Raw genomic sequence first — 27,521 nt, forward strand, 5'->3', positions numbered from 1 at the left:
GGTATTTGAGCAATGGCGATATGAGAAAGATTAAAACTAAGAGGAAAAAGAATCCACCTTATAACTCTAACTCAGACCTAGGGTGAGGTCCCATGTGCCCATTCTCTGCATGAATTCACACTTCAAGCTCAAATGCTGGGACCAGTGTTGTGGTGTAGCATGGTAAGCTACCATCTGTCTGCAAGGCCAGCAGGCCATATATGCACCAATTAGAGACACAGCTGTCCCACTTCCGCTCCAGCTCTCTGCTAGTGAATGTGGGAAAGGTAGTAGAAGATGACCCAAGTCCTTGGGCTTCTGCACCTACATGGGAGATCTAGAAAAAGCTTGTGACTACAGCCTGGCCCATCTCCAGCTATTGCAGCCATTTGAAGAGTGAATCAATACATGGAAGAGAGAGTGTTAGCACATGTGTAGGCTCAGATGCTTTCAGTCCCAGGCAAGTGACGTGACTATGTGAGGCAGCCTGAGAGTGTAGCAGAGTAATGAGAACTGCAGGGATGCCCAAAAACAGACCAATTCCTTCCAACTAAGCTGCTCACAAGAATTCATACATGAAAAGCACATTACACCTCACAAATAATAATAGAAATGCCACCGAAAAAGAAACATTAAAAAGGTATAATTTGTAAATGTTTACAAAATTTTCCAAAATCCTAATCCACTTTCCCCTCTGAACAATTCCCCCAACAAAGCCCGAACCTCTGTCTTCACCTCCAACCTCCATATTTCCAACCTTCCCATCTATTTTGTTGCCTTCTAGTTCTTTCTATCCAAATTCTCTCTTCTTTCCTTACACCTCTACAGCCAACTGAACTTAGCCCTCCAGTTCTTTATTGCAAAAACGTAGGAACTAGGTAGGGGAAGTTTTACTGAATGTGCTAAGGAGAAGGGATAGAAAGCAGGTAACATTCTCATATTAACAAATCTTGTCCCCATCCCATAAGGGTCAGGGAGGAAGAGACCTTAAGCTCTGGGGGAGTTTCTGTTGGTTATTTTCTGGAGACTAGAAGCATATGAAAATTTCTAACTTTGGCTTTGCCATTTCCATGCATTGTTCCAGCAGACTGGAATCTTCTAGTGAATTACAGACAACCACGGTAACTTGGATTGGGCTGTATCTCAGGGACTGAGTTGTGACTCTGACTCAAGATCTTTGCTCTAAACCAGGTGTGAGGGACAATCAGCTCTCAGTTATTATAAGGCCTGTGAAATCATTTGGTCTGGCATGCAAAGGCAACCTCAGGCAGGACTCAAATTCAACAAATCTGAGCCAGGCACGATGGCTCAAAGGATAAATCTTTGCTTTGCATGCATCAGGATCCCATATGGATATTGGTTCATGTCCTGACTGTTTCACTTCCCATCCAGCTACCTGCTTGCAACCTAGGAAAGCAGTGGAGGATGGCCCAAAGCATTGGAACCCTGACCCACGTGAGACCTGGAAGAAGTTCTTGGCTTTCGGCTTAGGTTCTGACCATTGCAGCCACTTGGGAAGTGAACCAGCAGACAGAAGGCCTTTTCTTTCTGTATCTCCTTGTCAGTAAATCTACTTTTCCAACAAAATAAGTAAATCTGTTTTTTAAAATGCAAGGAGCGCCAAGTTCAGTAGCCTAGCAGCTAAAGTCCTCACTTTGCATGCCAGGATGCCACATGGACACCGGTTCTAATCCTAGCTGCCCTGCGTCCATCCAGTTCCCTGCTTGTGGCCTGGGTAAGCAGTCAAGGATGGCCCAAAGCATTGGGACCCTGCACCCACATAGGAGACCTGGAAGCGGCTCTAGGCTCCTGGCTTTGGATTGGCTCATCTCTAGCCATTGTGGCTACTTGGGAAGTGAATCAACAGACAGAAAATATTCCTCTCTGTCTCTCCTCCTCCCTGTATGTCTGACATTCCGACAACAATAAGACAAATCTAAAAAAATGCAATGAATCTATAGCGGGTTAATATGTAAGTTGATAATTTTGTATGGCCCTCTAGTGATGTTAGACATAGCCAAATGGCCCTCAGCAGGAAACAGATACCCCATGCCTGCTCTAAACCCTGAAGCTCAGTGACCACAGCATAAATAGGTGTAATACAAAAACAGGAATAGCAACTGAAGGCAAGAGGATGAGGATGGAGGCAAATTGGAGCTGACCTGCATCTATCAATTCCTTGAGAGAAGTACAACTCTGGGGTGGGCATTTGCCCTAGCAGTTAAGATGCTGCTTAAGTGTCCAGTGCAGTAGCCTAGCACCTAAAATCCTCACCTTGGATGCACCGGGATCCCATATGAGTGCCTGTTTTAATCCCAGTGCTCCGCTTCCCATCCAGCTCACTGCTTGTGGCCTGGGAAAACAGTCATGGATGGCCAAAGGCCTTGGGACCCTGCTCCTGTGTGGGAGACCCAGAAGAAGCTCTGGGCTCCGGGCTTTGGATTGGCTCAGCTCCAGAGCAGTGACGGTTCTCATGTTGGGTTCTTGCCACCCAGGCGACAGTCCTGGACTGACTTCATAGGGCCCAGCTTTGACCTCAGCCCATTCCAGCCATTTGGAGAGTAAACCAATAGATGAGAGTGATTCTTCCTCTCTCCTTCTCTTTCTTTCAAATAAAAGTGCCTTTCAAAAAAAATTATTTAAGAGAGAGAGAAACATGGTTCTACAGAAAAAAAGGAATGACCCAGTGTAGACATTACTCAACCCAATAAAATTAGTTCCATTGTGTCAGTGAACAGCACAATGAAACGATGAAGGAAGGTATGCACTGGCATGCTTCACCATCTCCCTCACTCATGCATGGAATGAGAATGCTTCATGTCTTTTCTTCCAAAAAACATCTTCCTAATTGGACCAGAGTTAATGTGACGTACCCATTACTGAAACAGTTTTTGCAGTGCCCCTTGGCAGTGCCGGGTTCCAAGTCCCCGGAGACAGCTTTCCACTCTGGAGGAAGCCACAGCAAATGTTTGCTGGTGACTGACTGTGTAATGCCAGTTCAGCAGCCAAGCTTGCTTAACCAGAGAAAACTGCTTAAATGCAAGACACCCCAGTGGATTAAAAGTTCCTAGAGTGAAGCCATATCTCATTGATATTTTTTCCATGCCTTCAAGGCATTAAACACTTCATTACACAGTCATGTAATAAAAATATTTTGGATCCAACATGTGGCCTAGCAAATTAAGTTGCCCTTTTGCAACCCTGACAGCCCATATTGTAGTGCTGGCTTGAGTCCCAGCTACTTTGCTTCCAATCCAGCTCCCTGCTAATGTTCCTGGCAAGGCAGTAGAAGATGATCCAAGTGCTTGGTCCCTTGACACCCGCATCAGAAACCAGGATGGAGTTCCTGGATCCTGACTTTGGCCTGGCCCAGATTCAGCTGTTGTTACCATTGTGGAAGTGACCCAGCAGATGAAATCCTCTATTCTTACCTCTTTCTCTCTCTCTCTTTCTCTGTATGTATTTCAAATAAATAAATAATTAAAAACATAGTGAGTTTAACACTACCTACATGATCACCCCTCTGCATCTCAGTTCGTTTCTATGTAAAATAAGATTGGGACACTAAACTCAAATGTTCAGGCATCTGATTAGGTGAGGCAGCTTGAATATGGAATACTGGGGAATGTAAAAATGCCCAATAACATGCAAATCCAAGGGGCCAGCATTGTATCACAGTGGATTGAGCCACTTCCTAGGATGTCAGCATCCCATTTCAGAAGGCCAATTTGAATCTGCCTTGCTTCCAATCCAGCTCCCTGTGAATGCACGTGGGAAGACAATAGATGTCCTTGGACCCTTACTACCCATATGGAAGATATCGAAGAAGCTCCTGGCTCCTGGCTTCAGTCTAGCTCAGTCCCAGCATTTGTGATCATTGAAGAATGAATCAGTGGGTGAAAGGTCTCTTTGTGTGTATATCCTGCTTATCTCTGCCTTCCAATAAGTAAAAAAAATTTTAAAACACTCGAAATCATTAAAACTGTGTTACTCTTCTCAAAGAGGGAGAATTTTTTTATCAGTTGTAACTAAAGAGTAACTATCTCAAATATTCTCTAAGACCTTTTCTCCCTCATATTGTTCTGGAGTCGGTAATTACTCTAGTTCATACACTTTTCTAAGAAAGGAGAGGAAAAAATGTTGAGGGAATGTGTGCCAAGAAATGACAGAAACATCAGGATAAATCCAGAGTCCCACCAAGAGAGATGAAGACAGCTGTTTAGACCTGGGCTAAGCAGAGAAAACAAAGCCCAGCCTGTGGTTGGCTTTGTCAGAGGCAGAGTAATACGCCTGGAGCAGAACATTCCTCAGAAGCCGCAAGGGCTGCCCACTACAGGGGAGTAGGTTAGTGGCCGCGCTGCCCAGCCTACAGTAGCCAATGTTTTTTTTTTTTTCCTCTTGCCAGTCTCATCGTTCATACTTAATTCTCATAGGGCATGCTTTGATATCAATTCTTTCAATTTTTAGTTGACAAAGTAATCATCATCCATTGACTGTTCAGAGATCATTTCTGCACCAATCTGCAGGAGTGCACAGAAGATGAAGAAACGACCCTTGGATGCCAAAGCCTGCATTCCTGCTGGAAGGAATGGCACAATAAATTATGAGGCGATGTGATCCCGCTGGGCATTCAAGTGTTGGTTGAATGAATGAGAGTAGCAATAGCATTAACACAGCAAGCAGAGAGAAGGAATTATGGCTCTTTGTGGGATGGAAAAGGCTCCACAGAAGAGGTGGCATTTGAGCAAGGATCTTCTAGATGCCAGATGAGGAAGTAAGGAAAAGCCATTGGAAGAGTAAGGAAAACTTGTGTAATGGCCCGAAAGAATGAAACTCAGGAGGAGTTCATAGAACATCATGAGCAAGGTAACAAAAAATCTGTTTGTAATATTTTGTTATATGTTTTAAAGGCAGAGACAGGTCTCCCCTCTACTGCTTCCCTGTCCAGATGCACACCGCAGCCACATCTGGGCCAGGTCAAAGTAGCTGTCAAAAGCACAGAATCCAAGTCTTCCACATGGGTGGCAGCAGCTGTGCTTGAGCCGTTAGCTGCTGCCTCCCAGGATGCACATTACCAGAAAGCTGGAATCAGGTGCAGCACCAGGAATCACACCAGGCACCTTGACATGGGAGAAGGGGGGCCCAAGCAGCAGCTTAACTGCTACATCAAATGCCCTGTCCCCTAGAAGAGCAATACCTAACAGGGTTCATGATCAGCTCCAGATGCATCTAAAGGACCTGCCTCAGTGGGCCCAGTCCCCATTTGGCTAACTGCAGCTCTGACAGTAGTTTTGTATTCAGGAAACCGCTTGAAAAGTAATTACTGTGATAGGAATACTTTTTTAAAATTTTTGACAGTATTTACATAGTTAATTAGGGTAAAAAAGGTTCAAGGGCTATAGGAATGTGGGTAAGACTATTATTTCCATATTGTTTCCTTCATGTTTAAAGGGGAGTATTAAGGGAGAAGGTCCACCCAATTTCCCACCCTCCCCAGGTCCCGGATGTAGGGCATGCTCCGAGGGTCTTGCTCAAGTGGTCTTGATAGTTCAACAGTTATGAATCGCTGCACATCTCGCCACTCCAAGCATGATGAGGTTGTTGAAGATCCACTGATTGACATAGTCCATCATGGAGTCTCCGTTTGCCCAGTATTTCACTGCCAACATACAGCTGAGATGGTTGATTGACCTGTTCTGTCTTCTGTCTTTTCATGGTTAGGGTTCTGAGTCCAGCATTTCGATTGGGGAGATACCCAAAGAAACTTTGTCTCAGGTGTTCCCAGACCAGATTCTTGTATGTACTAGCAAGTACAGGGACCGGCACAGTCCATCAGCTGAGGGTTGCAATTGCTGGGTTGGTTCTGTTTTCAGTCCCGACTTCCACTGGAACCAAGGGGTGTTGCAGTCCAGCCTGGTTCTACCCAGCACATACTCAGCCCTCACATCAACCAATGGGAGCTGCAGCCTAGTCAGAGCGACCCACAATAACCCTCACCAGGCCTGCCCCCTGCCCTGGTTTGCCAGTATGTGTAGCAGTATTAGTCCAGTCTGTCCCACATCCCATTTGGGTCTCGTACATGTCAACGAGTATTAAAGCTTTGTTCCATCTAACCAGCTCCACTATGCAGCCCACACAGATGCTGCTGGGTATCTGTCTAGCCACCCCAGCCCTTGTTCTAGTTTTCGTGCCCTCCCATGGGAGTGGTAACCCAAGAGGGAGGAGCCCACTATTTCCCTCCCAGGTCTCTCCCACTCCCGGATTATGCACTCTCCAGGTAGTAATGTGGTTTGACTTGACAGAATTAGACCCCAGTGCCAGCTTCTGCCAGCTGATGTTGTGGCTAAGCCCAAACAACCCTCACCCACTCTAATTTTGTTTGCACCAGTAGGAATAATCAGCCCAGCCTGGCTTTTCCCTGATCTGGTCCGCATGAGCCCCACAGGTGTTGTAGCCCTGCCCTGTCTGGTCTGCCCCCATCCCAGCTCACACTCTCCAGTGGGTGTAGCTGTCCAGCAAGGGAACCACCAATTATTCCCCTGCCGGCTCTGCCCCCTCCCTTCCTGGTTCTCATGTGTGCTGGTTGGGCGCTGCAGTCACATCCGGTACAGAAAACCTCACTTTGGCATTCCCTATTGTGCACTAGTTTTTGTTGCGACTGAACCTGGCTCGGCCCACCCTTTGTTCTGGTGCTTGGATTTGCCAGTGGGTGACATGAACTGATTCAGCCTGGTCTTTCCCTGACCCATGCCAAATGCATGCCAGTGGGAAACTTTCCATGGCCTATTCTGGGCTGTTTCCTATCATGCTTCTTGCGCTTACCTGCAGGGTCTGTGTCCTGCCAGAGGAGTTGTTCAGGCTCCTCCATCAGAACCTCTCCCAATGCCAGATTTCGCGCACACCAGGGAATCCATGAGCCAGCCCTACTCAGTTCACCTCCTGTCCTAGCAGGAACAGTGGCTTTTCCTGACTGGCCTTCAACCCATACTGATTCTTGATGTTGGATGTTTCAGCCCAGCCATGGCTCGTCCATAAGCACATATGGCTCACACATGGTTCAGTAGGGGTTGAGACCTAGCCTAGTCCATCCCACATCTACCCTGGTCCTCCAGGACACCTGAGGCTGTTGGGGTCTGACCCGGCTCGGCACATCCAATCCCAGTCCACACTTGTGCCATGGGAGACTACAACTGTTTCCTGATCAGAACGCAGCCCCCATTCCAGCCCACGTGTGCCTTGGTGGGAATCTCAACCCAGCTATGGTTGTCCCCTTAGCTCCCCAACCGGGCCTTTTCCCAGCCATAGATCACGTGCATGCCAGTGGTTGCTCTGACTCAGCTTGGCTCAGCCCCTCACCTGTCCCAACCTCTGCCTTAGACACTGTGGCTTAGCGTTCCTGGCTCATGCAGACCAGTAGGTGCAAGAGCCTAGCTCGGTATGACCTGTGCTCCATCCTGGTCTCTAGTTTTGCTTGTGGGCTAAGGTTTGCTCAGTCCTGCCCAGTACATCCCATTCCATTACCATTTCACACATTGGCCAGCCATTGGAGCTACTTTGCCCAGCTTGTCCGACCCTCAGGTCTGGACCACATGTTCACCAGCGGGAGCTATGACTCGCCAAGGGAGTTTCCCAAGTTCCTCTACTTAATGCACTCCCAGACCCAGTTCTCATACAAGCCCTTGGGTTTAGGCCAGTGCCTGGCGTAGTCTGAGCTGGTTAACGTTGCAGCCCAGCCCACCCCACACCCTATTCAGGATGCACATTTGGTGCTGTTGCCTTGGCCAGTCCAGACTGTTGCGGGTTCCTTAACCTGTGATTGATGGCAAGCTCCTTGGTCACAGCTAGCTTAGTCCATCACCACCAACCCTCGAGCTAACCAGTGGGGCTAGAATTTTCACAGGGTTTGGCCCACACATCCTAATGAGGGTGGCGGGTGGGCCCTGGACCTGCCCAGTCACGGAGACCTCCCCCTCGGTGTACTCACCCCGAAGGGAGCAGCCCCTGGAGCCCAGGCAGGCCCAGGGACAGCTCACCACGTGCATGTGGTGGCTGACATCTAGGATCCAGGCATGAGACGTCCCATCCTGAGACCCACCCGATAGGAATACTTTTGAATCTACAGAATTCTATTAAATATCCAATTCCTTCAGAATTTTAACTATTTACACATGGAATTAGTTTTGACATGCCATACAACACACAGAGCACCATGGATAGAACTACTGAGCTCCTATACTGTAGCATATTACACATAGTACACTATTTTTTTTTAAAGATTTATTCATTTTATTACAGCCAGATATACACAGAGGAGGAGAGACAGAGAGGAAGATCTTCCGTCCGATGATTCACTCCCCAAGTGAGCCGCAACGGGCCGATGCGAGCCGATCCGAAGCCGGGAACCAGGAACCTCTTCCGGGTCTCCCACACGGGTGCAGGGTCCCAATGCATTGGGCCGTCCTCGGCTGCTTTCCCAGGCCACAAGCAGGGAGCTGGATGGGAAGTGGAGCCGCCGGGATTAGAACCGGCGTCCATATGGGATCCCGGGGCGTTTAAGGCGAGGACCTCAGCCTCTAGGCCACGCTGCCGGGCCCATAGTACACTATTATACTGTACTCGTAGTGCCTTAACTATCAAACCTGTATCGTATTAGGGCACAGATAGCACTACAGACAGTACTGGATATCTAGAAGGCGTGACTTCCATGATTCCCTCTATGCCATGCTAAGCAACAGTGACTTAATTTCATAAGGAGCCATTATTTTCTTTTAATCCAGCAAGTGCCCTTCTATATATCACTCACACAGTTTCTTTTTACACTGTAGCCTTTTGTAAGCATTGAGTGATGAGAACAGGGAGCAAAAGGATTCCTTAAGCAGACATGTAGCTAATACAGAATTCTATCATAATTCTACTTCAAGCTATGTACACCAAAGATGATTCCAGCATCATTTGTATAGTTTAATGTTTCTTTGTAGAAATAAGTTTTTAAAGGAAAATAGAACTACAAATGATATGTGTCTAGTGACAGTCAGCCCCACTTACTGAACACCAATATTATGCCAAATATGTATTTCATTTTCTCATTACAATGTTCTTGCCCAGGACTACATTTTAACAAAAGCCAGAAGAAGGATTGCAAGTCTGGCTGTGTGTGGACACACACCCTCTCTCTCTAACTACAGCCTCTTCCAGACATGGGTACCTAAGATTGCCTGGCTTTGACATGTGTAAAGATCAACTTTTCACTTTGTGTGTGTGTGTGGAAATATATTCTATCACTTCTCTGCTAGCATTTGTCCTGCCTAAATTAAAAATAACCCTGTCTGCTGCTGCCACCTGGTGGTTATATTTCCAATTTACAAACCCGGACTTTGACTTCCAAATTCAAGTCAGTGACAATAATAGCTCAAAACATCTTTTCCATAGATCCTAAGCAAACACAACCTCTGCCTAGGTCATTAGTCATACCCACTTGAACTTTGCCCACAGGAGAGAAAGGAGAAATTCACATAAGCCATTTTGAAGCAAAGACTCATTGGGAAGTCAGCGCATTGCAGGAGTTGGGGTTAGCAGTGGACAGAGGCAGCAATTGCTGGGCAAGTGTGCTTGTACAACTGGTTCACCTCGTGTGCCGCACATCGCCCAGTAATATTAGCATCCAGCGAGTGTTTCTGATCTCTAACAACTGTCACTGTTTTGTGTTTGTCACTTAATGATTTTCCACGCACACCATTTCTTCGTCCTTTGACTGGCATGGCATTGTATGGAAAAGCTCCCTCAACTCTTTCCCCACTCGTGTATTTATTCAGTGGCTTCCTGGTGACTGTACAGACTCATAATGCAATGATAGTAATTCACTATTATCGTCATTTATTTTTGGTTCAAATTGTCTCACATGTAGCCATTGGGAACTCTGTCAAGGTGATTCCTATGTCTCTTTGACATGGCTCCATCAGTTTTGGAGAACTTCTTAGCTTTATGGAAATGTAAGAAGCTTCAGTCTTTTCCTGTTTTGGCCTGCATTGTCCCAAGAATCAGTCACACATTCCAAAACTCCTGTTTTCTTTGACTGGAGAATGAGATTTATAAACCAAAATCTGGGCACTACAAATCTAGAAATCTGGACACTGGAAAAGCATTGTCTCCAAGCCCTGCACGCAATTAAAGCTAAGAAACCTAACTATGTGTGCGTGTATCTCTACACTGATGTATCTGTATTTGCTTCTTTTTTTTTCTTTTACAGATCAGATTTTTTATTGAAAAAGTAATACATTTCTTATAAAAAGTTTCCAAGTCTATAATGAGATATAATAAAAAAAAAAGTCAGTGTGTTGCAGCATATACAAACATATTGGTCATATATACCCATCTCTTTACAAAAAGGGAAGTGTAACGCATACACACCATTGTGAACTTCACTTTCTAAAGTCACAAAAAAATTAAACATGGATATAATGCCATCTTGTCACAATTAGACCACTTTTATTTCTTTAGCTGAATATGATCTTAATGAATAATATACACTAATGTCTATCTCATCCTCTTACAAAGACATATAACTTGGCATCATTGATTTATTAACACAAACAGTGTTCTAATGAATCAATCACATCCTTTAGCAATTTGTCCTCTCTCTCTGTTTCTCTCACTGTACTTGAAATGTAACTTAGGCAAACATCTTCAATACATCCTACCAACCATGGACTAAATTGTTCAGTGTGTAAAGGGCTCTTACAAATCAATAGGAAAAAGAGCAAAAGCATAAATAGAAAAATGAGTGGAGGCCGGAAACGGACAATTGATTGAAAAACAGTTATACATGGCTGGCAAAAACACACACTCATACACACACATAAAAAGGTCAAACATGTATTTGTTTCTAAAGGCATAATTTCATGCTGATGCTGCCAGTTCTAATACTAAGGGATTACTCTGGCTTTTCCACTTTGCCTACCTGTAACTTACAGTTCTCATAGTAAGAAATTTGATCCTAGCTCAGAGTGTATTATTTGCTTAATTCTGGGATCCACATTAAAGTGGTCTCATAAAGACTTGTATATACAGCCAATGAAAAAAAATTCGCTAACTAGAAAACATTATTGTGCATAGGTCTTTTTGCCTTTAGCTTTCCTGTATAATGCAAGCCCCCTATTTTCCAAAGTTAAACTGGTTCTTTTCTCCCAAACCTTTGTGGGGTGCTTGTGGTATCATTTTAACACAGTTAAATTTTTTTGACTGCCTATATTGCATTTTTATTTCATTTTTTAAGTTTTATTTTAAATTTTGAATTTTATGGTACAATTCTGTATAGTCTGAAATTCCCCTACCCCCAACTCCCATCCCCCGGCTGATTTTCCCCACACTGTCACAACAGTACAATCCCTCATAAAGAGTTGCAATTCCATCAGTCTGCCATTTTAAGCAATGTTGGTGCACACTTACATTGCATTTTTAGTTGCTCCCACCTTATCATGTTCTCACTGAGAGAAATGGTTGTTGTCTTAGATGAAACCACTTGCTGCAGTTCTTCTTAATAATGAGAAGAATGATCAGCTCTGTTGGGTAGCTACAGAGTGATCCTTACAGTTGGTGAACATTGGCTAATTCAATATTCCTGTGCTGGGTCTTTCTGAAACATAATCTAACTGCTAAACCTACACATCTTCTATCCTCTAAACAAGGGTTTCATATATGACAAGCTTCTTCCTGGAAGATATACCGGTAGGAAGCTTAGGAGGTGAGATAGAAAATAAAAAATGATGACTGCCTGGGAAATCAGGTCTTCTGGGGCAGCTGAGGCAGAGATGCCAGCATGTATTCCAGTACCGTAGCTGCAACTGCAGACAGTGGTGGCAGTAGGATGACTGCCAGAACCCTCCCATGGCGACCTCCTTGGTTCTGGCATTTCTGCACATCTTGGACTATCCATCTTTTCAAATATAATTGAATAGAAAAGAGCTCACTCTCTTGCTCTCACTCTATTCTCTCGGCATTGGAAGGGAGAATAGAAGGGCAGGTAATCAGCAGCACTGTATGAGATCACATTTTCCTGATCCAGGATTTCTCTTGTAGCACTGGAAGATCACACACAACTTGGTCCTTATTGGATCTCACTATGGGACTATGGCTTGTTTAACCAGCACAAGATACTGCTTGGGCTTTTGCTGTTGTTAACAAACTGCCTCATCTGTGACCCAAAGATGATATGCTTTTGTCAATGTACACACACGCGCGCACGCACACACACACACACACACACACACACTCACCTTTTGGCTTACCTTGAGAATCAGATCATTGGATTTGGGAGATTAAATAGTTGCGATAGCCTCTGATTTGTTTGTGCCTGTTTGTATCCACTTGGCTAATTCCATACCATTCTAACTTTGAACTTGCCCATTTGACTTGACCTTAAATCAATTGTCAGGAAAGGCATTCAGACTAGCTGTAAGATTCTTTGATCTCATATCGGAGTACCTGTGTTCAATACCTATCTCTGGCTTCTGACTCCAGCTTCTTGCTAATGCAAACCATGGGAGGCAGCAATCATGGCTCAAATAACTGGTTTCTTACCATCCATATTGGGAAAACATAGATTGAGTTTCCTGCTTCTAGCTTTAGCCAACCCAGACATAGACATTGTACACATTTAAGGAGTGAATTAATTGATAGGAGACCTCCTCTCTCTTAGTCTCCCTCTCTCTCTCTGTGTGTGTGTGTGTGTGTGTCTCTCTCTGTCTTTCTCTCTCTCTCAATCTCTCTCCCTCCCTTTCTTTCTTCCTCCCTCCCTGCCTCCCTCTCAAATAATATTTAGATAGCAAATTGTTGAAGGTTTCTTTTCTGTTTTCTGGTAATAATGTGACCATGTGAAAAGGCTTGACTACAGCTGAACTCGTGGGAAGCAACTTCAGTCAGCCTAGCTGGGTTTCAACTTTTTTATTATTATTATTATTATTGGAAAGCCGGATATACAGAGAGGAAGAGAGACAGAGAGGAAGATCTTCCATCCGATGTTTCACTCCCCAAGTAAGCCGCAGCGGGCCGGTATGCGCCGATCCGATGCTGGGACCAGGAACCTCTTCCGGGTCTCCCACGCGGGTGCAGGATCCCAAAGCTTTGGGCCGTCCTCTCCTGCTTTCCCAGGCCACAGCAGGGAGCTGGATGGGAAGTGGAGCTGCCAGGATTAGAACCGGCGCCCATATGGGATCCCGGGGCTTTCAAGGCGAGGACTTTAGCCGCTAGGCCACGCCGCCGGGCCCTGGGTTTCAACTTTTAAAAATCCAGGCAATCTGAAACCAATGAATCTACTGCCATTGCATGAGTCACTCCAGTCAAGACTAGCACAGACCATTAGAATCACTTGATTAAACTCAGTCCGAATTATCAATCTTTATTACCGTGAGTTAAATAAATGACTACTTTGTAAGCCACAAGATTTAGAGTTGGTTTGTTAAGTGACAGTGGATAACTGACATGTGGCTTACGCTGTGGCAGCACAGCCATGTGGCCAACTGCCTTCATAGGCCTCTGTCCTTTGTAATAGGCACCTGGTCCTGTAAGGATTTCAATTTGAGATGCTTGGCATAAAGACTTCAAAAAGAAAAGGTAACATTGGAGTTAAGTGTGATACCTGTTCTGTGTAGCACTGGCTCCAGCAAATGGAGGGCTAGAATTTGTCCCACATCTAGAGCAGTTTATAAGGATCTTTCATGCCCAGAAAAATGTTCCCTCAGTAGATTGCCAAGTGTGATGTATAGAAACAGGTGGCTCTGCAGGAGATTTAGGAAAAGGTTGTGGCTGACAGCATGGGAATTGCCTTCTGAGCCACTTCTTGTAGAGAAAATAATGGAGGGAAGGGGAGCTTCAGGAACTAGGGATTGCACGGGCAGGTAGCTTAATTGGCTTGGCTTCCCCCTGCTTCTCCCAGCGACCCAGGAGGGTTGTGGAGAACTGGAAGAGACCCTGGCTCAACCCAACAATGAACTGAGCACTTGCCCGTGACAGAGAAGGAAACACACAGCCTGCACTGTGGACCAGACACAAACTCCATCTTTGCAGCAGTAACATCAGGGAGAAGTGCTCAGGTTACTTCAAGAAAAAAAAAAAAAGAATTCACAGAACATTCTTATGTTTCCAAATTTATTCAACAGAAAATCAACTGATGTACTGTGGTTTTGCCCCATGAGAAGATTATAAAGGGCTGTGACCAGGCAGCTTCTGTAGCATCACCTGGGACAAAAGATGAGGCCTTTCTCCAGCTTTTGCCACCAACTGAGCTCAGGCTGCTTGATCCACAGCAGAGAGGAAGGGTCTTTTTACAGTGTTACTACGTTGAGTGGGAATAAAGAGATCAAAAACAAGAGCTGGACCCTGGACAACAGGGACAGAGAACAGTATCAAATTTTCAACTTCTATCTGAAAACTAATTTTGCCTATGCGAGGTCCAGTGACCACAGGGGTGAGTGATGCCTCTTGGGGACCGTAGCCTGACCTTTAGGGGTCATTGTCGTCTCTCCAGGGTCTCCGTTGAAATCAGAGGTCACAGTTGTCTGTCCAGACTCCATAGGCTTCACCCCAGGGAACTCAGTCTTCTCTCCTGGAGCCACAGTGTGCTTTTCAGGGGACACCATCCCACCTCTGGGTGTTGTGATCATATTTTCAAGCGTTCTGTGCATCTCAGTGGCCATAGCTTCACCTCCTGGGGGCAAAATCTTCACATCAGTGGTCACTGCCTCCATCCCAGACACTCTTTCAAAGTGAGTTCTTGAAGAATTTGCAGCAGAGGAGAACCAAAAGGGTGGTAAAGACGTTGAGGTGGATTCTAGAGAAAATCATCAGAAAAGGATGAGGTTCCTGCTTCTTCCTCTCCTTCCAATTAATTCCTGGTATGATTAGAATCACTCTAGGACTGAAGCACCTGCTCCAAAAATCTAGCATTGAAAGGACCTCCTCATGTACCCACTGGAGGATGCAGAAATTGCACCACCAGCAGCCATGCTCTGCCACTCCTTCGTGTTGACATGTCTCCACACCACTTCATAGATTTGCTATGTTTCCAGGGAATCATCCCAGGAAGAAACCCTACCTTCATTATACCTAAGCTTTCACTCTAAACTCTCACTCTATACCATCAGCAAAACCCTTCTCCCTGGGCCTAATTCCTTACTTGTTAAATCCTCCAGAGAGGCCCCTTGTGCTACACCTTGCAGGAGGTACCAGGAATCAAGCTGCAGGCAAGGAGGTCCTGCACAGAGCATTCAGACCAATGGTGCTGGAGTCCACGCACAGCCAGGCCCTGGCTGAGCTAAAGTTGTCTGCAGAATGAGAACCACACTCCCACCCCTGAGGATGGTTCAGCTCCTGCATGCCAGGTTTCATCTCCCAACAACCAGGGCAGTCTCTACAACCAGAAAATGATATCAGAAGAAACCAAATTCCCTGGTCAGCCCTTGCTCTGAACACAGAAGAAGGGCATGAAGAAACTATTTTACATATTGCTTGCTAGTTTGGAGTCAATGCAATTTTTATTTCTTATCTTATTTATTCTTTAAAACAGTGCCAATAGTGTAATGACTATTCCCATTTTATAGATGGGGCAAAGCAAGCTCAAAAAAGCATTCACAAAGGTCAACTGTCCCAGCCAAGATTTAAAAACATACTAGCCTGACACCAAAGTTTCTCTTCCTTTGGTGAGAGGTTGCTTCACCAAAGAATTTAGATTTGAGAGAAAAGGCCCACCAGTGTCTGGTCATGAAACACCCAAGCCAACCTGCAGGTTGTAGCTACTTACCAGCCTGCACCAGGAGATCGTTCAATATGTACACAAGCGGGAAAGGACCATCACCACAGAAAGTGCCCCTGACATCATCCATGTCCAATGTCCACACCATAGCGCCCCCAAAATGCTCTCTCTTGACAAACATTGCCTGTGAAAACAGCAGTTGATTAACGTGCTGTACTGGTCACTCTCCACACCAGGTTAAGCAGGACAAGCTGGATTCAGACACACCACCACCCCATTACATTGCCTCCTGAGGAGTAAGCTTCTGCTGTGGTTTTTTGTTGTTTGCTTTTGTTTTGTTGTTGCTGTTGTTGTACCTGGTGTGGATTGGCTCAGTTCCAGATGTTGTAACCATCTGGGGGAGTAAACCAACAGATGGAAGACCTCTCTCTGTGTGTCTCTCCTTCTTTCTAAAACTCTCTCAAATAAAAATAAATCTTTGTTTAAAAATCTATACAATTGGATGCTTGTATTGAGTCCTTTCCCTTTTCTGCCCTCCATTCCCAAACCACAGAGTGAGGCTGTGAAGCTGGAAACTAATCTTCATTCATGTTTCACCCAGAGTTTTACAGAGGGTCTTCATTAGTATCTCTGTCTCTCATGCTTGCCTCCCAACACTATGTCCACAGAAAAGTCACCTACTGCTTCTGCATTACCAGCAGGGGTACCTGAAAAAATTCATGGAAAATTCAGTTAAATAGTATACATTTTGGCAAAAAAAGTTTTTAGATCCATACATGGTTCTTTCACAACCTTTTCCATGAGCTTTTTGAACACTCTTTTATGCATGTATTTCAAATATTTTTAACTAAGTGAACATATCATATTTAAATATATATTTTAAATATATATATATATATATTTGTTTATCTACAATTTGAAAATAGGAGCAAGAGAAAGAGATCTTGCACCTCCTGGTTTTCCCCTAGTGGCTGGAATAGCTGCGGCCTGGCCTGTGGTAGACCAGGTGCCTAGAGCTCCATCCAGGTCTACCACATGGGTGGCAGGGCCCCAGTACTTGGCCATCTTTTGATGTCTTCCCAGGTATGCTAATGCAGAGCTGGATTGGAAGTAGAATAGCAGGAACCAGTGCTCCAATATGGGATGCAGGTGTCACAGGCTAGCAGCTTAGCTCACTGTGCCATAATGTCTGCATCTACACTTGTCAATTCCACTTCTCCAGGAAATTTCTGAAATACCTTTGCAGGGAAGTGTTGTTTCTTCTACCTGTAAGATCTAGTATGCAGGAAGTAGTCAAAGCTTGACAACTTCTTACCCATGAACTGCCTCTCCTTTAACCCAGTCTGAGCCAGACCCTTACAGAGATTCCACAATGCCAACCTGATCACACATAGAGTCACACAAAACCAGTTTCCAGAATGTTAAGGGGCATTTACCAAGTCTCTTAGGTGATTCCAAAGCAGGGGTAGGTTCAGAAACTTCTAAGAGAATGATGCTTCCATTTTATTTCACCATGAAAATCTGTCTGATCTGACTTTATAAATTATCGCTTATATTGGAAAGGGGGCAGTTCTACAGCTCTCGAACAAGTAGGTCATATACCTGCTCAGAGACCAGATTTTGCCACAGATTGCAGACCAACCTCTCCCACCAGCCTTCAAGTCTTGTAAAGAACCTCTGTTCCGGGGCCCATGCTCAATGACTAAATTGTTGCCTTGCAAATGCCAGGATCCCATGTGGGTGCCAGTTCATGTCCCAGCTGCTCCTCTTCCTACCCAGCTCCCTGCATATAGCCTGAAAGAGCAGTAGATGGAGGCCTCACACCTTAGCACCATGCACTCAAATTGGGAGACTCCAAAGAAACTCCTGGCTCCTGGCTTCTGATAAGTTTAGCTCCAGCCGATGCAGCCATTTGGGGAGTGAACCAGCAAATGGAAGATCTTTCTGCCTCTCTTCTTCATAAATATGATCTGCCTTTCTCGTAAAAATGAATAAATACTTAAAGAGAGAGAGAGAGAGAATCTCTGTTTCATCCAAATTCTTTGAACTGCTACAAACTTTCTACACTACTGAGCTTTCCCTCACTCATCTTCTGCTCACCTCCCTAAAGCAGCCTTCTGTAACTCTCTCACCCCTGCCACCTGTCAGTCATATTCATGCAATGCTTAGTATAATCTACCTTGCGCTGGCCTTTGTCTGCTATGGAATTGTTTTGTCCAAAGGAAAAAAAAAAAAAAACAGTGTCTCCAAAAAGCTGTGTGAATGAAGAGAAATACACATTCCCTAAGAACTGAGACTACTTCTTTTTAAAATAACATGACTGGGGGGGCCAGCATAGTGGCATAACAAATTAACCCTCCACCTGTAGTGCCAGAATCTCATATGGGCACTGGTTTGAGTCCTGGCTGCTCCACTTCTGATCTAGCTTCCAGCCTGTGGCCTTGGAAACCAACAGAAGATTGACCAAAACCTTGGTACCCTGCACCCACATGGGAGACTTGGAAGAAGCTTTTTGCTCCTGGTTTCTGGCTTTGGATCAGCTCAGCTCTGGCATTAACAACCATCTGAAGAGTAATCCAGAGGATGAAAGAACTTTGTCTCTTCTTCTATCTCTCTGTAAACCTGGCATTCAAGGGAAAAAATCTTTAAAAGAAATAAGATGGTTGAATAAGAAGGATATGAACTAAAATTTAAATTTGCCTGAAGCTCACCTGAACTGCTTCTCCTTCAACCCAGTCTGGTCCAGACCCTCATGAAGCTTCCAAAATGCCAACCATTCTCATCATTTCACTTTCATCCAAAAAAACACATGTGTGTGCGTGTGCGCGCGCACACACACACACACACACACACAGTGTAGTCCAAGGCCCCATGGAAACCAGTGGGAAAGTTTCTGCTGGAGCAAAGACGCCAGCCTTACCTTGTAACTGAAGCTGGTGGTGTCATCATAGCCAACCCATTCCTTCCCCTTGTAGGCATAGGGCACATATTGGTAATCAATCCAGTGCCTTTTTGCCTTCTGGATGAAGGAGCAGACCTGCCAGGAGGACCAGCATGTGAGTTCCATGAGACACCATGGAGACAAGCAGCAAGAAACTGCATCCTTACCCCAGAATAAAGAATGCAAGAGTCCCTCACTAGAGAAAAAGAAGGAAGATCAGAGATTGGGAAGTACTAACAGAGGACCTCCTCTCTATTCTGAGAAAATTTCTGTTAATACATGTCCCTCCCTCTACTACCCAGAGAAGAAAAGAGAGAGAAAACCAAGGACTCAGTGGTACATGATGTCTCCACCTGTAAGCACTGGCATCCCTTATGGGCACTAGTTCATTTCCCAGGAGCACCACTTCCCATCCTGCTCCCTGCTTGTGACCTGGAAAAGCAGTGACAGATGGTGCAAATCTTTGGGATCCTGCACCCACATGGAAGACCTGAAGGAAGCTCCTAGCTCCTGGTTTCAGATTGGCTCAGCTCCAGCCATTATGGCCATCTGGGGAGTACACCAGCAGATGGAAGATCTTTCTCTCTGTCTCTACTTCTCTCTATAAATCTGCCTTTCCAATCAAAATAAACTTTTTTCTTTTAAGGAAGAATTGGTGCCAGGGTATGGGTAAGTAATGTTAGTACCAAAATAATCAGAGTATCTGATGACCACATCTGTGTCTAAGTCTCAACTCCTTCATTAGATCTCAACACAACCTAACTCTTGAACTCTGGCACACTTAAAAGTTCTAAAGGGGGGGGGGAACCCATGCTGTTACAATCTGCCAGGTATTTCATACTCTGCTGGGTAGCCACCCTTGTGGTGGGAACAATGCTGCAAAGAAGCAGAGGGGCTGTGGAAATTAATGTCTAAGTTACTATCTTTTTCTTTTAGTTCTTTAAAGGTTCTGTCTGCCAAAGTCTCTTTGAAGCAAAATGTCCTTCAAAAACATTATTCCAACTGTGCCATCACTCATAAACATACTCCACTCAATTAGTCACTCATAACATTGGATTATTCACTCCTAACCACACTCCACTGGTTAGCGGGAAGAGTCTCCAGCCAGCCAGCCAGAGCAGAGGCTAGAGGAACCTCTGGACCTCCACGACTGCCTAAGGTGAGTCTGTAGCTTTCTCTCTGGCTCTCCCTACAACCTTTGTGACTTTTGCCCTCTGCCTGGACAATCCTTCTCATCTTGTCATTCTGGTTCAGCGTTTTCCTGGGCTTCAAATTCTGTTCCAAGTCTACCTGCATCATGAGGCCACCCAGATCCCTCCAGCCACATGCTTCAGTGCTTTTCACTGACTTCTCTTATGTCTTGCATTGCCTTTGTATGTGTCCTTTTCCTCCACTCCCTCCAAATGCTTTGCAATTGCTTCAACATAATCCAATAGTGGAGAGGGAGAGAGACAGAAAGCAAAGCAGAGGTGAGACGAGGGCTGGTTGTGAATAATTATAACGTTAGTTAAGGAGAATGTTACTTTGGCATATTTGAAATCAAATTATATGTATATATGATAAATATGAATAAAATTCACTTAGAAGTCCAGAATTACTCACACACTTAAGATCCTTCAAAGGGGTCAAAAGGGTGAACTGTCTGTTCCCTTACAAACTCCTCTAAACCCTCTGTTCCTTACAAAGGACTCTAACTTCCCCTAGAAAAAAGGACAGCCTCATACATAGCATATGTCCCTTGCCCCGATACCCTCCCTTTGCCCTCTCTCTAGCTCTAGCCCTTGTCATTGCCCCTTGTCCTGGCCCTTGCCCCAGCTGGGACAGGGAAGCCGTCCATCACCTCATAATAGGCCAAGAAGCCAGCTTGCTTGGTGTACTTCCCTGGAGATGCTGGTCCGATAGCTTTGGCCTGCAGTCCATTGCTAGATGCTTTGAGGAGGTGGAAGGTGCGCCCATAGGTTGGGAACCCCATGATGAGCTTCTCTGAGGGTGCTCCAAGCTTTCTCCAGTAATTCATAGCATATGCCTGCGAGTGGAAAGAACACAAATCTCTCCCTGCTGCTCTAAGCCAAACATCCCGGGCTCAGGGGCATGTTCTGAGCCACCTGGGATATGAATGTTCTTTATTGGTTGCCAAGCAAAATGAATGAGTGGAATACAACAGCTCCTGCTGCTGGGGAGGTGTCTGCACATTCACTCTCTGTCCTCTGAAAAGCATTTTCCTTTTCTTACCGAAGATTTGGGGTCATCAGGCAAGGAGAACAGGGGACTGTTGTGCCCTGTGAACTTTTCCCAGCTTCCATGTAAGTCATAAGACAAGACATTGATGAAATCCAGGAGTCTGCAACGTGCAGAAAGAGGAGATGTGAAGGTCAGGCAGGCTAGATTTTCAAGCCAGATCATCACAACATCAATAAGCTAAGTAGCCAAGTGTTTATTGAGAGTACTTTCCTGTTCTGTCTGCCTGTGGAGCCTGCCAGAACTGCATCCTCTGCTCCCCACTAGATGCTGCTGCTGGAATATATATCTTGTTAGAGATGCTGTACATCTGGGCCTGAGCATTCTGGGAGTGTCCTGAAAGTGGCTAAGAGTCTGACCAGAGATACCTCCAGGCCTGCTGTAAGCTCTCACAGAAGTCTGCGTAAATCAGTATGTCCCACAAAAGTGAAAGAACTGTCCCTCTGTTCTTCCAGATTGCCGTTGAAAATCACCTCCTCCAAAAAGTGTTCATGATAATCAGGTGTAGTTAAACATGCACCAGGTCACAGATATAAGGATTTACACTGACTAAGTTTTATCTGGCCAACACCCTACATACATTGATTGTCTCTGTTTGAAAGCTGAAGAAATTAGAACTCATGATCGTCCATTTTCCTAAAGAGTGAATGCAGAAATCTCCATCAGGCCTGGCCACAGGGTCACCTCTAAAAAATTCTATACCCTCCTGGGTCTCTCACATTTCTTCCTAAATTAAAACTTCACTTCCCAATGCCATTACACACCAAACCACCCCTATCCTCTCTTGGTTCTCTGCCTCCGTTTCTTTAGCCATAAAAATGTGATTCTTCAGACTTGAGAAAATTATCCCAGTGACAGCATGTTCTTGGTCTAATACTTTAACTTTGGTGTGGAGAGCTGTCCTGAAAACCGAGTGTGTCTAGGCACTCGACTTGTGTCTTTGATGCAGTGATGGGTGACTCCTCCATCCCTCCATGCCAGCACCGCTGCATAATGTGTGACTACACTGCCATGCGCTCTGGGCAAGAAGAGGTCAAGCTCATGGGACTTTCTCCAGCAATGAACTACACAGAAAGCTCTACCCTTGCTAACATGGTGAGCTAGTCCCCCATCAACTCCCAGTGATGTTCTAAAGAAAGCATTAGAGTCTGATGGATCTAATTCCTGTCTCTGCCTGTGCCCTTCAGCCCACTCCAACATACACTGACAGCACAATGTGCCCACTCTGAAGTCAAGAGGCAGAAGCTAGACAGCCCTGGGGTTCTGAGCTCAAAATTCTCCTCCCCACAGTGACCAATCCCTGCCCTGCCCCATCTCCTCCCCTCCCCCATCCCACCCCAAGGCACTCACTTTCCTAGAAGACGCACATCGTAGGATGTTTGGATGATGTGTGGGGCCCCAGAGACAGCGGCAGAGAGCAGCAGCCTTGGGCGCTTGATGAGCTGTGCCTCCCTTTGGAAGGCAAACAGGAGCTCCTAGGAAGAGAGATGGATGCAAACAATCAAACAGGACAGTCGGGAAAGCCAGTGTCATCCAAGAAACATTTGTTGAGCCTAGGATCCAGGCTCTGAGGCCCCAAAGGTGAGTCGGATGTACCCACAGGCTCATGAGAAAGGCAGGTGCAGATTACTGCAATGAGTTTATACATGGGTATAGGCAAGACCAGGAGCACAGAGCAGAGGGCCACTGCCTGGGAGAGTTCAAGAGGCTGCACAGACAAAGTTGCACAGACAAGAGGGCTGAAGCACAAGCCAGAGACAGAGGAAAGAGCATTCATGGGCACCTGTGCAGCAGCAGATCTACCCCTCCACCCCTAGGTGAGACAGTGAAAGAACACATTATTGTTTCTCTCCTGCCCTTGTCCCTGGCCTTAGGCTCCGCCCTTCCCTGCTGTGAGCCCAGATACAGCAGAAAGTAGAATCATTTCTGCATCCAGGAGCTTCCAGAATGGCCTTACTTCAACTAAGAAGAGGAAAGTCCACCGGTCATGGGAAGGGCTGCCTCTCAACCCAGGGTACAAGAAGAAGAGGTCCAGACCGTCAAAGTTGTGCTTCCTCAGGAGGGATATAACTGAGGTGATAAATGTTTCACGGTTGTTGAAGGAAGACAGCATCATGGTGAACCTGTGGGGAGAGCTGGGGTCAGGCAGGGAATGCTGTCTGCAGAATCACAGCCTTGCATAACAGGTGCCCTGTAGTCCACAAAGCAGACAAGGCTGGTGTGAGGGATAGGGTGCCTGAGACCACCCTGTCCTCTGAGACGCCCTTCTTGCACCAAGATGGAACACCAGGAGCCCAGGACAGGAGCAGCAGGGAGAACAGGATAGGAGGCAATAAGCACAAAGCCAAGTACGCAGCCTGCAGTGAGCGGGACTGGTTCATTCTAGTTCTATCCCCCAGACTTGGCACAGCCACTGGCAGGGCATGTTGCTGTCTCCTCACCACTAGTTCCCCAACCCCATACCGGTCCTAGTATTGGCTGTATTAGGGAAGGGGATTGAGCCACCACTTCTAGAAAGATCTGTGACCCCAGTTACAAAGCTGAGCTACCTAGCGTGCTGATAATGAGCTTCCATCCTTTGGATTTTTGTCCATTTGCTTGTTTGATCATTTCCATTTCAGTTTGCTTTCTATTCCATGGTGAACAGGAATTTCCAGAAAAATTGTAACTTATTGGAGCCTAACTGTAAGTGATTTTGAGCTAGTCCTGTTAGCAGGTAATGGTGAGACTCTGGGGCACATGGACCTGGGTTCTCTTGTGTGTTTTCCCTCCCCCAGTCGAGTGCTGTCTGAGGGTGTCCCTAGAAGAAGTCTGGCAAATTTCCCAACACATGTGATTCTTGCTCTCTTGAATATGGACAGCCATGACACAAGCTTCTCCTGAGGAATTGATAAGATAACATGTGCCGGAGCCTGGCTTGTGGCTGGCATGGGAGAAGCGCGACCTGGGGTTGGACAGAGCCAGCTGTCACCTCACACACAGCATCCTTTCTCCACTGCACCTGGAGCTCTCTTGGAAGGCCCATTCCCCTCCCTGCAGACCACCAGGCTGCTCATGCATCTCACATCCCCAGGACAGGGAGGCAGGCCTGGCCTGTGTCCCAGGGCCTCCGCTGTTAAAGATTGCATCTTCAAAACACAAGAAAGCACGAATCATCCTCACACTGCCCCATGGAGGGTGAGGTGTTAACCAGAGAGCTATTGGCATGCTGCAAGTGAACAGGCATTGTATGCCCATACAAACCAAGCCAAGCATTTGCTTGTGTTATTCCTTGCCCTTAACCCATTCCTTTGAGGCTTGGCGGCGTGGCCTAGTGGCTAAGGTCCTTGCCTTGATCCCATATGGCCGCTGGTTCTAATCCCGGCAGCTCCACTTCCTCTCTCTCTTTCCTCCTCTCAGTATATCTGACTTTGTAATAAAAATTAAAAAATAAAAAAATTTAAAAAAAAAAAAAACCATTCCTTTGGGGTTGATGTCACTGGCTCTGTTTACATAGCAAGGAAATCTAGCCCTATGAGATCTGGAGTTTGTTCTTGTCCTAAGTGAGACACTGCTCTTGGAGAAAAGCTTCTGCTTTTGTGAACAACGAAGGACCCTTGTGAGCATCCCCATTTTGTCTCTCATTCCCTCCCACCCCATTTCTCACCACTTGCAGGAACTTCCTATCTCCCTGACACTTCATGCAAAAGGCCTGGGGGTCCCTTGAATCCAGAGTCAGGTCAGAATTAGGGTTGTATCTGCACCTTGTGACCAAGCCAGCTTCCTCTCCCCAGTCTGCCCTCAATTCTAGCCCACCTGTTCCATCCTCCTTCCCTTCCCCCCGCCAGGAAGCGATGGTAGTAGCAGAGTCTCACCTCGAAGTGCCAAAATTCCAACCTCCGATGGACAGCAGTGTTTTCAGCTGCCTGTTCCTAGGGCATGGGGGGGGTGGTTTGTAAGCTGGGCATCTTCACCCAAGCAGACAGCAATAATCACACTAATCACTTTCTTTTTGCTTCACTCACTGAGGGAACAGTGGACATGGGTGAATGGGAGGCAGGGGAAGGAACAGAGAAAAGAGATGTGGGGGAAGAAAGAAGAAAGCACGGGGAAGGTGAATAAAGGAAGAGACTAATGACCCCTAAGTCATCACAACCCAGTAGCTCCAAAGCTGTGTGGAGCCCACCAAACTCCCCCACATCCTCATCATGTTTCCAGAAAAAAAGAGTCACCTGAAATTCTTCCCTTATTAAATAAGGCTCTATGGGTTAAATTAGGCCATGTGCTATTGGCTGCTGTGAGTGCTGGAGAGACACCAACGAACAGCACAGACCAACTCCTTACCACCTGGGAACTTATCCTTTTGTGCCATGCCCACTGATAACCATCAAAGCAGTGAAAAGACTTCCCTCTCATGGCGAGAGAACCAAGGAGAGCTGCAGGTGGGGGAATACTTGAGCAAGTCCTTTGTGAGCACCAACTGCAATCCAGTTGTGACCTGGACACTAGGTATACAAAGACATAAGAGACACTGATACTATGCTTGAGGAATTCACACCTCAGGGGAAAGCAGGTGACAAATGGGGGGCTCATAGGCTAAGCTGGGAGAGGGAGGTGACAGCCAGACTAAGGCGTGGAGGTGAGAAAGAGCTCAAGGTGTTGGTCAACATGGAGTTCTGAAGGAGGCAGTGTCCCTGAGCCCCACCGAGAGACAGTAGGACTGCAAGAATTGGAGAGAAGTCAGAGGGTAGCAGGGAATAAGCTTAATTCTCTTGTCTCTGTAAAAATCAAAGCTGCTGCCCCCATCTAAAATGAGCATACCTCTCTTTGAGTTTGTTGAACTCTCGATAGAGAATTTGCTCATCCCGGAGACTCTGGGCAACCATCCTATTGTCGTCCATTGAGGCAAAGGCAAATATCAGGTGCGTGCAGAGAAATGGGTCCAGATCATGGGGCAAGATGGAGGCAGGACCCGGTCGACTATGTGCCCAGTTGGTAAAATAACATACCAGTTTGTAGGCAGTGCCTGGAAAGGGAGAGCACACAGGAGTTGACACAAGCCAAGGAGGAAATAGAGCTCAGCTTTCAGAGAGCAGTGGGAATGTAGTCCAGGAAAGCAGGCCACTGTAGCCTCCTCTGCTCCCTCTCCACACAGCCCAAAGTCAAGGTCCAGTCCTTCCCCTGCGGCATGCCATATACAATCCTGATCAGTATGGAGGTGCAGGTCTAGTTCCTGGAACATAGTGAGTCCCACAAACAGCCAGTGACCAAAATCCTCCACTGAACTTTACTGGATCAATAACCCTTGACCAAGGAGCCAGGGAATGATCAGACTGAAGGAGACACACTCAGTTGCAGGGGGACTCCTGGAGGGGGGAGAACAATTTCTTACCATTTTGGTGAGTCAGCACCAGGACCAGCCCTGCAGAGAACAAAGGGAAGGGACACACAAGGGGGTATTGCACACAGCCTGCAGCCAGCAAGTGCCACCACCCATCGGGCACCCTGTCGAGATGCAGCTGCACTCCTAGAGACACACAGCCCACTCACTGGCTTCCTATCCTCTAAAGCTGAGCAAGTGCAGCCAGAACCACGTAAGTAAGCCCCTTTGCTCTGAAGTAGATGCCATGTGTTTATACACATGCTTTGTCCTGAGACAGCCAAAGCCTTAAGCTTACCACTGTCTACCCTAGCCCAAGTTAGAAAATATCAACAACCTGCATTCTCCTCCACCCCAGAGATTCTGATTGGCCCAAAGTGAGACTCAAGCATCAAAAATGTCTAATGAGAAAGCTGTGCAAACTGCTCTGACCATTCCCCTCTGGATCCCTCTGACTCCTCAATATGTTCCATCCTGTTGTTGCATAATCTAGGCCCGAGTCCCAGGCTGCCCTCTTAGGTCCCAGAGAGATAGCAAATTCAAGAAACCTTGTGTCTTCATTAGCTAACACTGCCAGGACTTGCCACACTCACCAACCAGCAGCAGTAGCCTCCCCATCTTAGTACTCTGATGGCTGTAAGGCCAGAACTCAGCCCTTTATAAGAGCTGTCCCATGTATAACCCTAGAGCAGCCCAGCCACACACACTCTCTCTCTCACACACACAGGGCCAAGGCAAGTGATTTATGAGAGTCACAGTGCCCCTGCATCCACCTGTCCTCTCTCTGTGGTTCTCACGATCAACAAAGCCTGGCTCTGGCTCACTCTTGCAGGGAGTGACTGTGCACCATGAGCCGTGACAGGGGCAAGACGGCACTTCTGGGACTGCCTGGTGCTCAGCCCCACTTCCTGGAAGTCAGTCAATGGCCTGGGTATGGGGAGAAACAGTGTGATAGCAATAAGTCCACCTTTAAAAGTTACTGCTGGAAGAAGCAGCATAATGTAAGGTTACCAGGTTTTGATTTCAAGGTCTTCATCCTCTATTTGAATCTCTGTGGTACCTTTTAGAAGTTCTATAATTGTGGACAAGTTCCTTAACTTCTGGGTCTCCAGTCTCCACACTTACAAAATAGAAGATGATAGCTCATGGGGATGTGAAGGAATTAACGGATAATATGTGAGAAATGGTGGGCCCAGTGCTTTGCATTCAGTAAAGACTCAGTGACTGTAGCAAGAGGGGGTTTTGACCTCAAACGCTAA

At 46.2% G+C, this 27,521-nt stretch overlaps 1 protein-coding gene across 1 annotated transcript; it reads right to left on the bottom strand.

The window, feature by feature from the left end:
• Positions 1–14,289: 14,289 nt before the first annotated feature.
• Positions 14,290–26,880, bottom strand: OVGP1 (oviductal glycoprotein 1). Its single transcript, XM_004582145.3, has 11 exons — positions 26,856–26,880; positions 26,275–26,304; positions 25,704–25,908; positions 24,758–24,814; positions 22,861–23,026; positions 22,254–22,378; positions 20,898–21,006; positions 20,506–20,691; positions 18,645–18,761; positions 15,773–15,908; positions 14,290–14,803 (listed from the first exon to the last, which is right to left on the bottom strand). The coding sequence occupies exons 1-11, from the start codon at positions 26,878–26,880 to the stop codon at positions 14,415–14,417; spliced, it is 1,545 nt and encodes a 514-aa protein (XP_004582202.2). The 3' UTR covers positions 14,290–14,414.
• Positions 26,881–27,521: the final 641 nt, after the last annotated feature.

The sequence above is a fragment of the Ochotona princeps genome, chromosome 2, assembly GCF_030435755.1.
Source record: "Ochotona princeps isolate mOchPri1 chromosome 2, mOchPri1.hap1, whole genome shotgun sequence".
NCBI lineage: Eukaryota > Metazoa > Chordata > Mammalia > Lagomorpha > Ochotonidae > Ochotona > Ochotona princeps.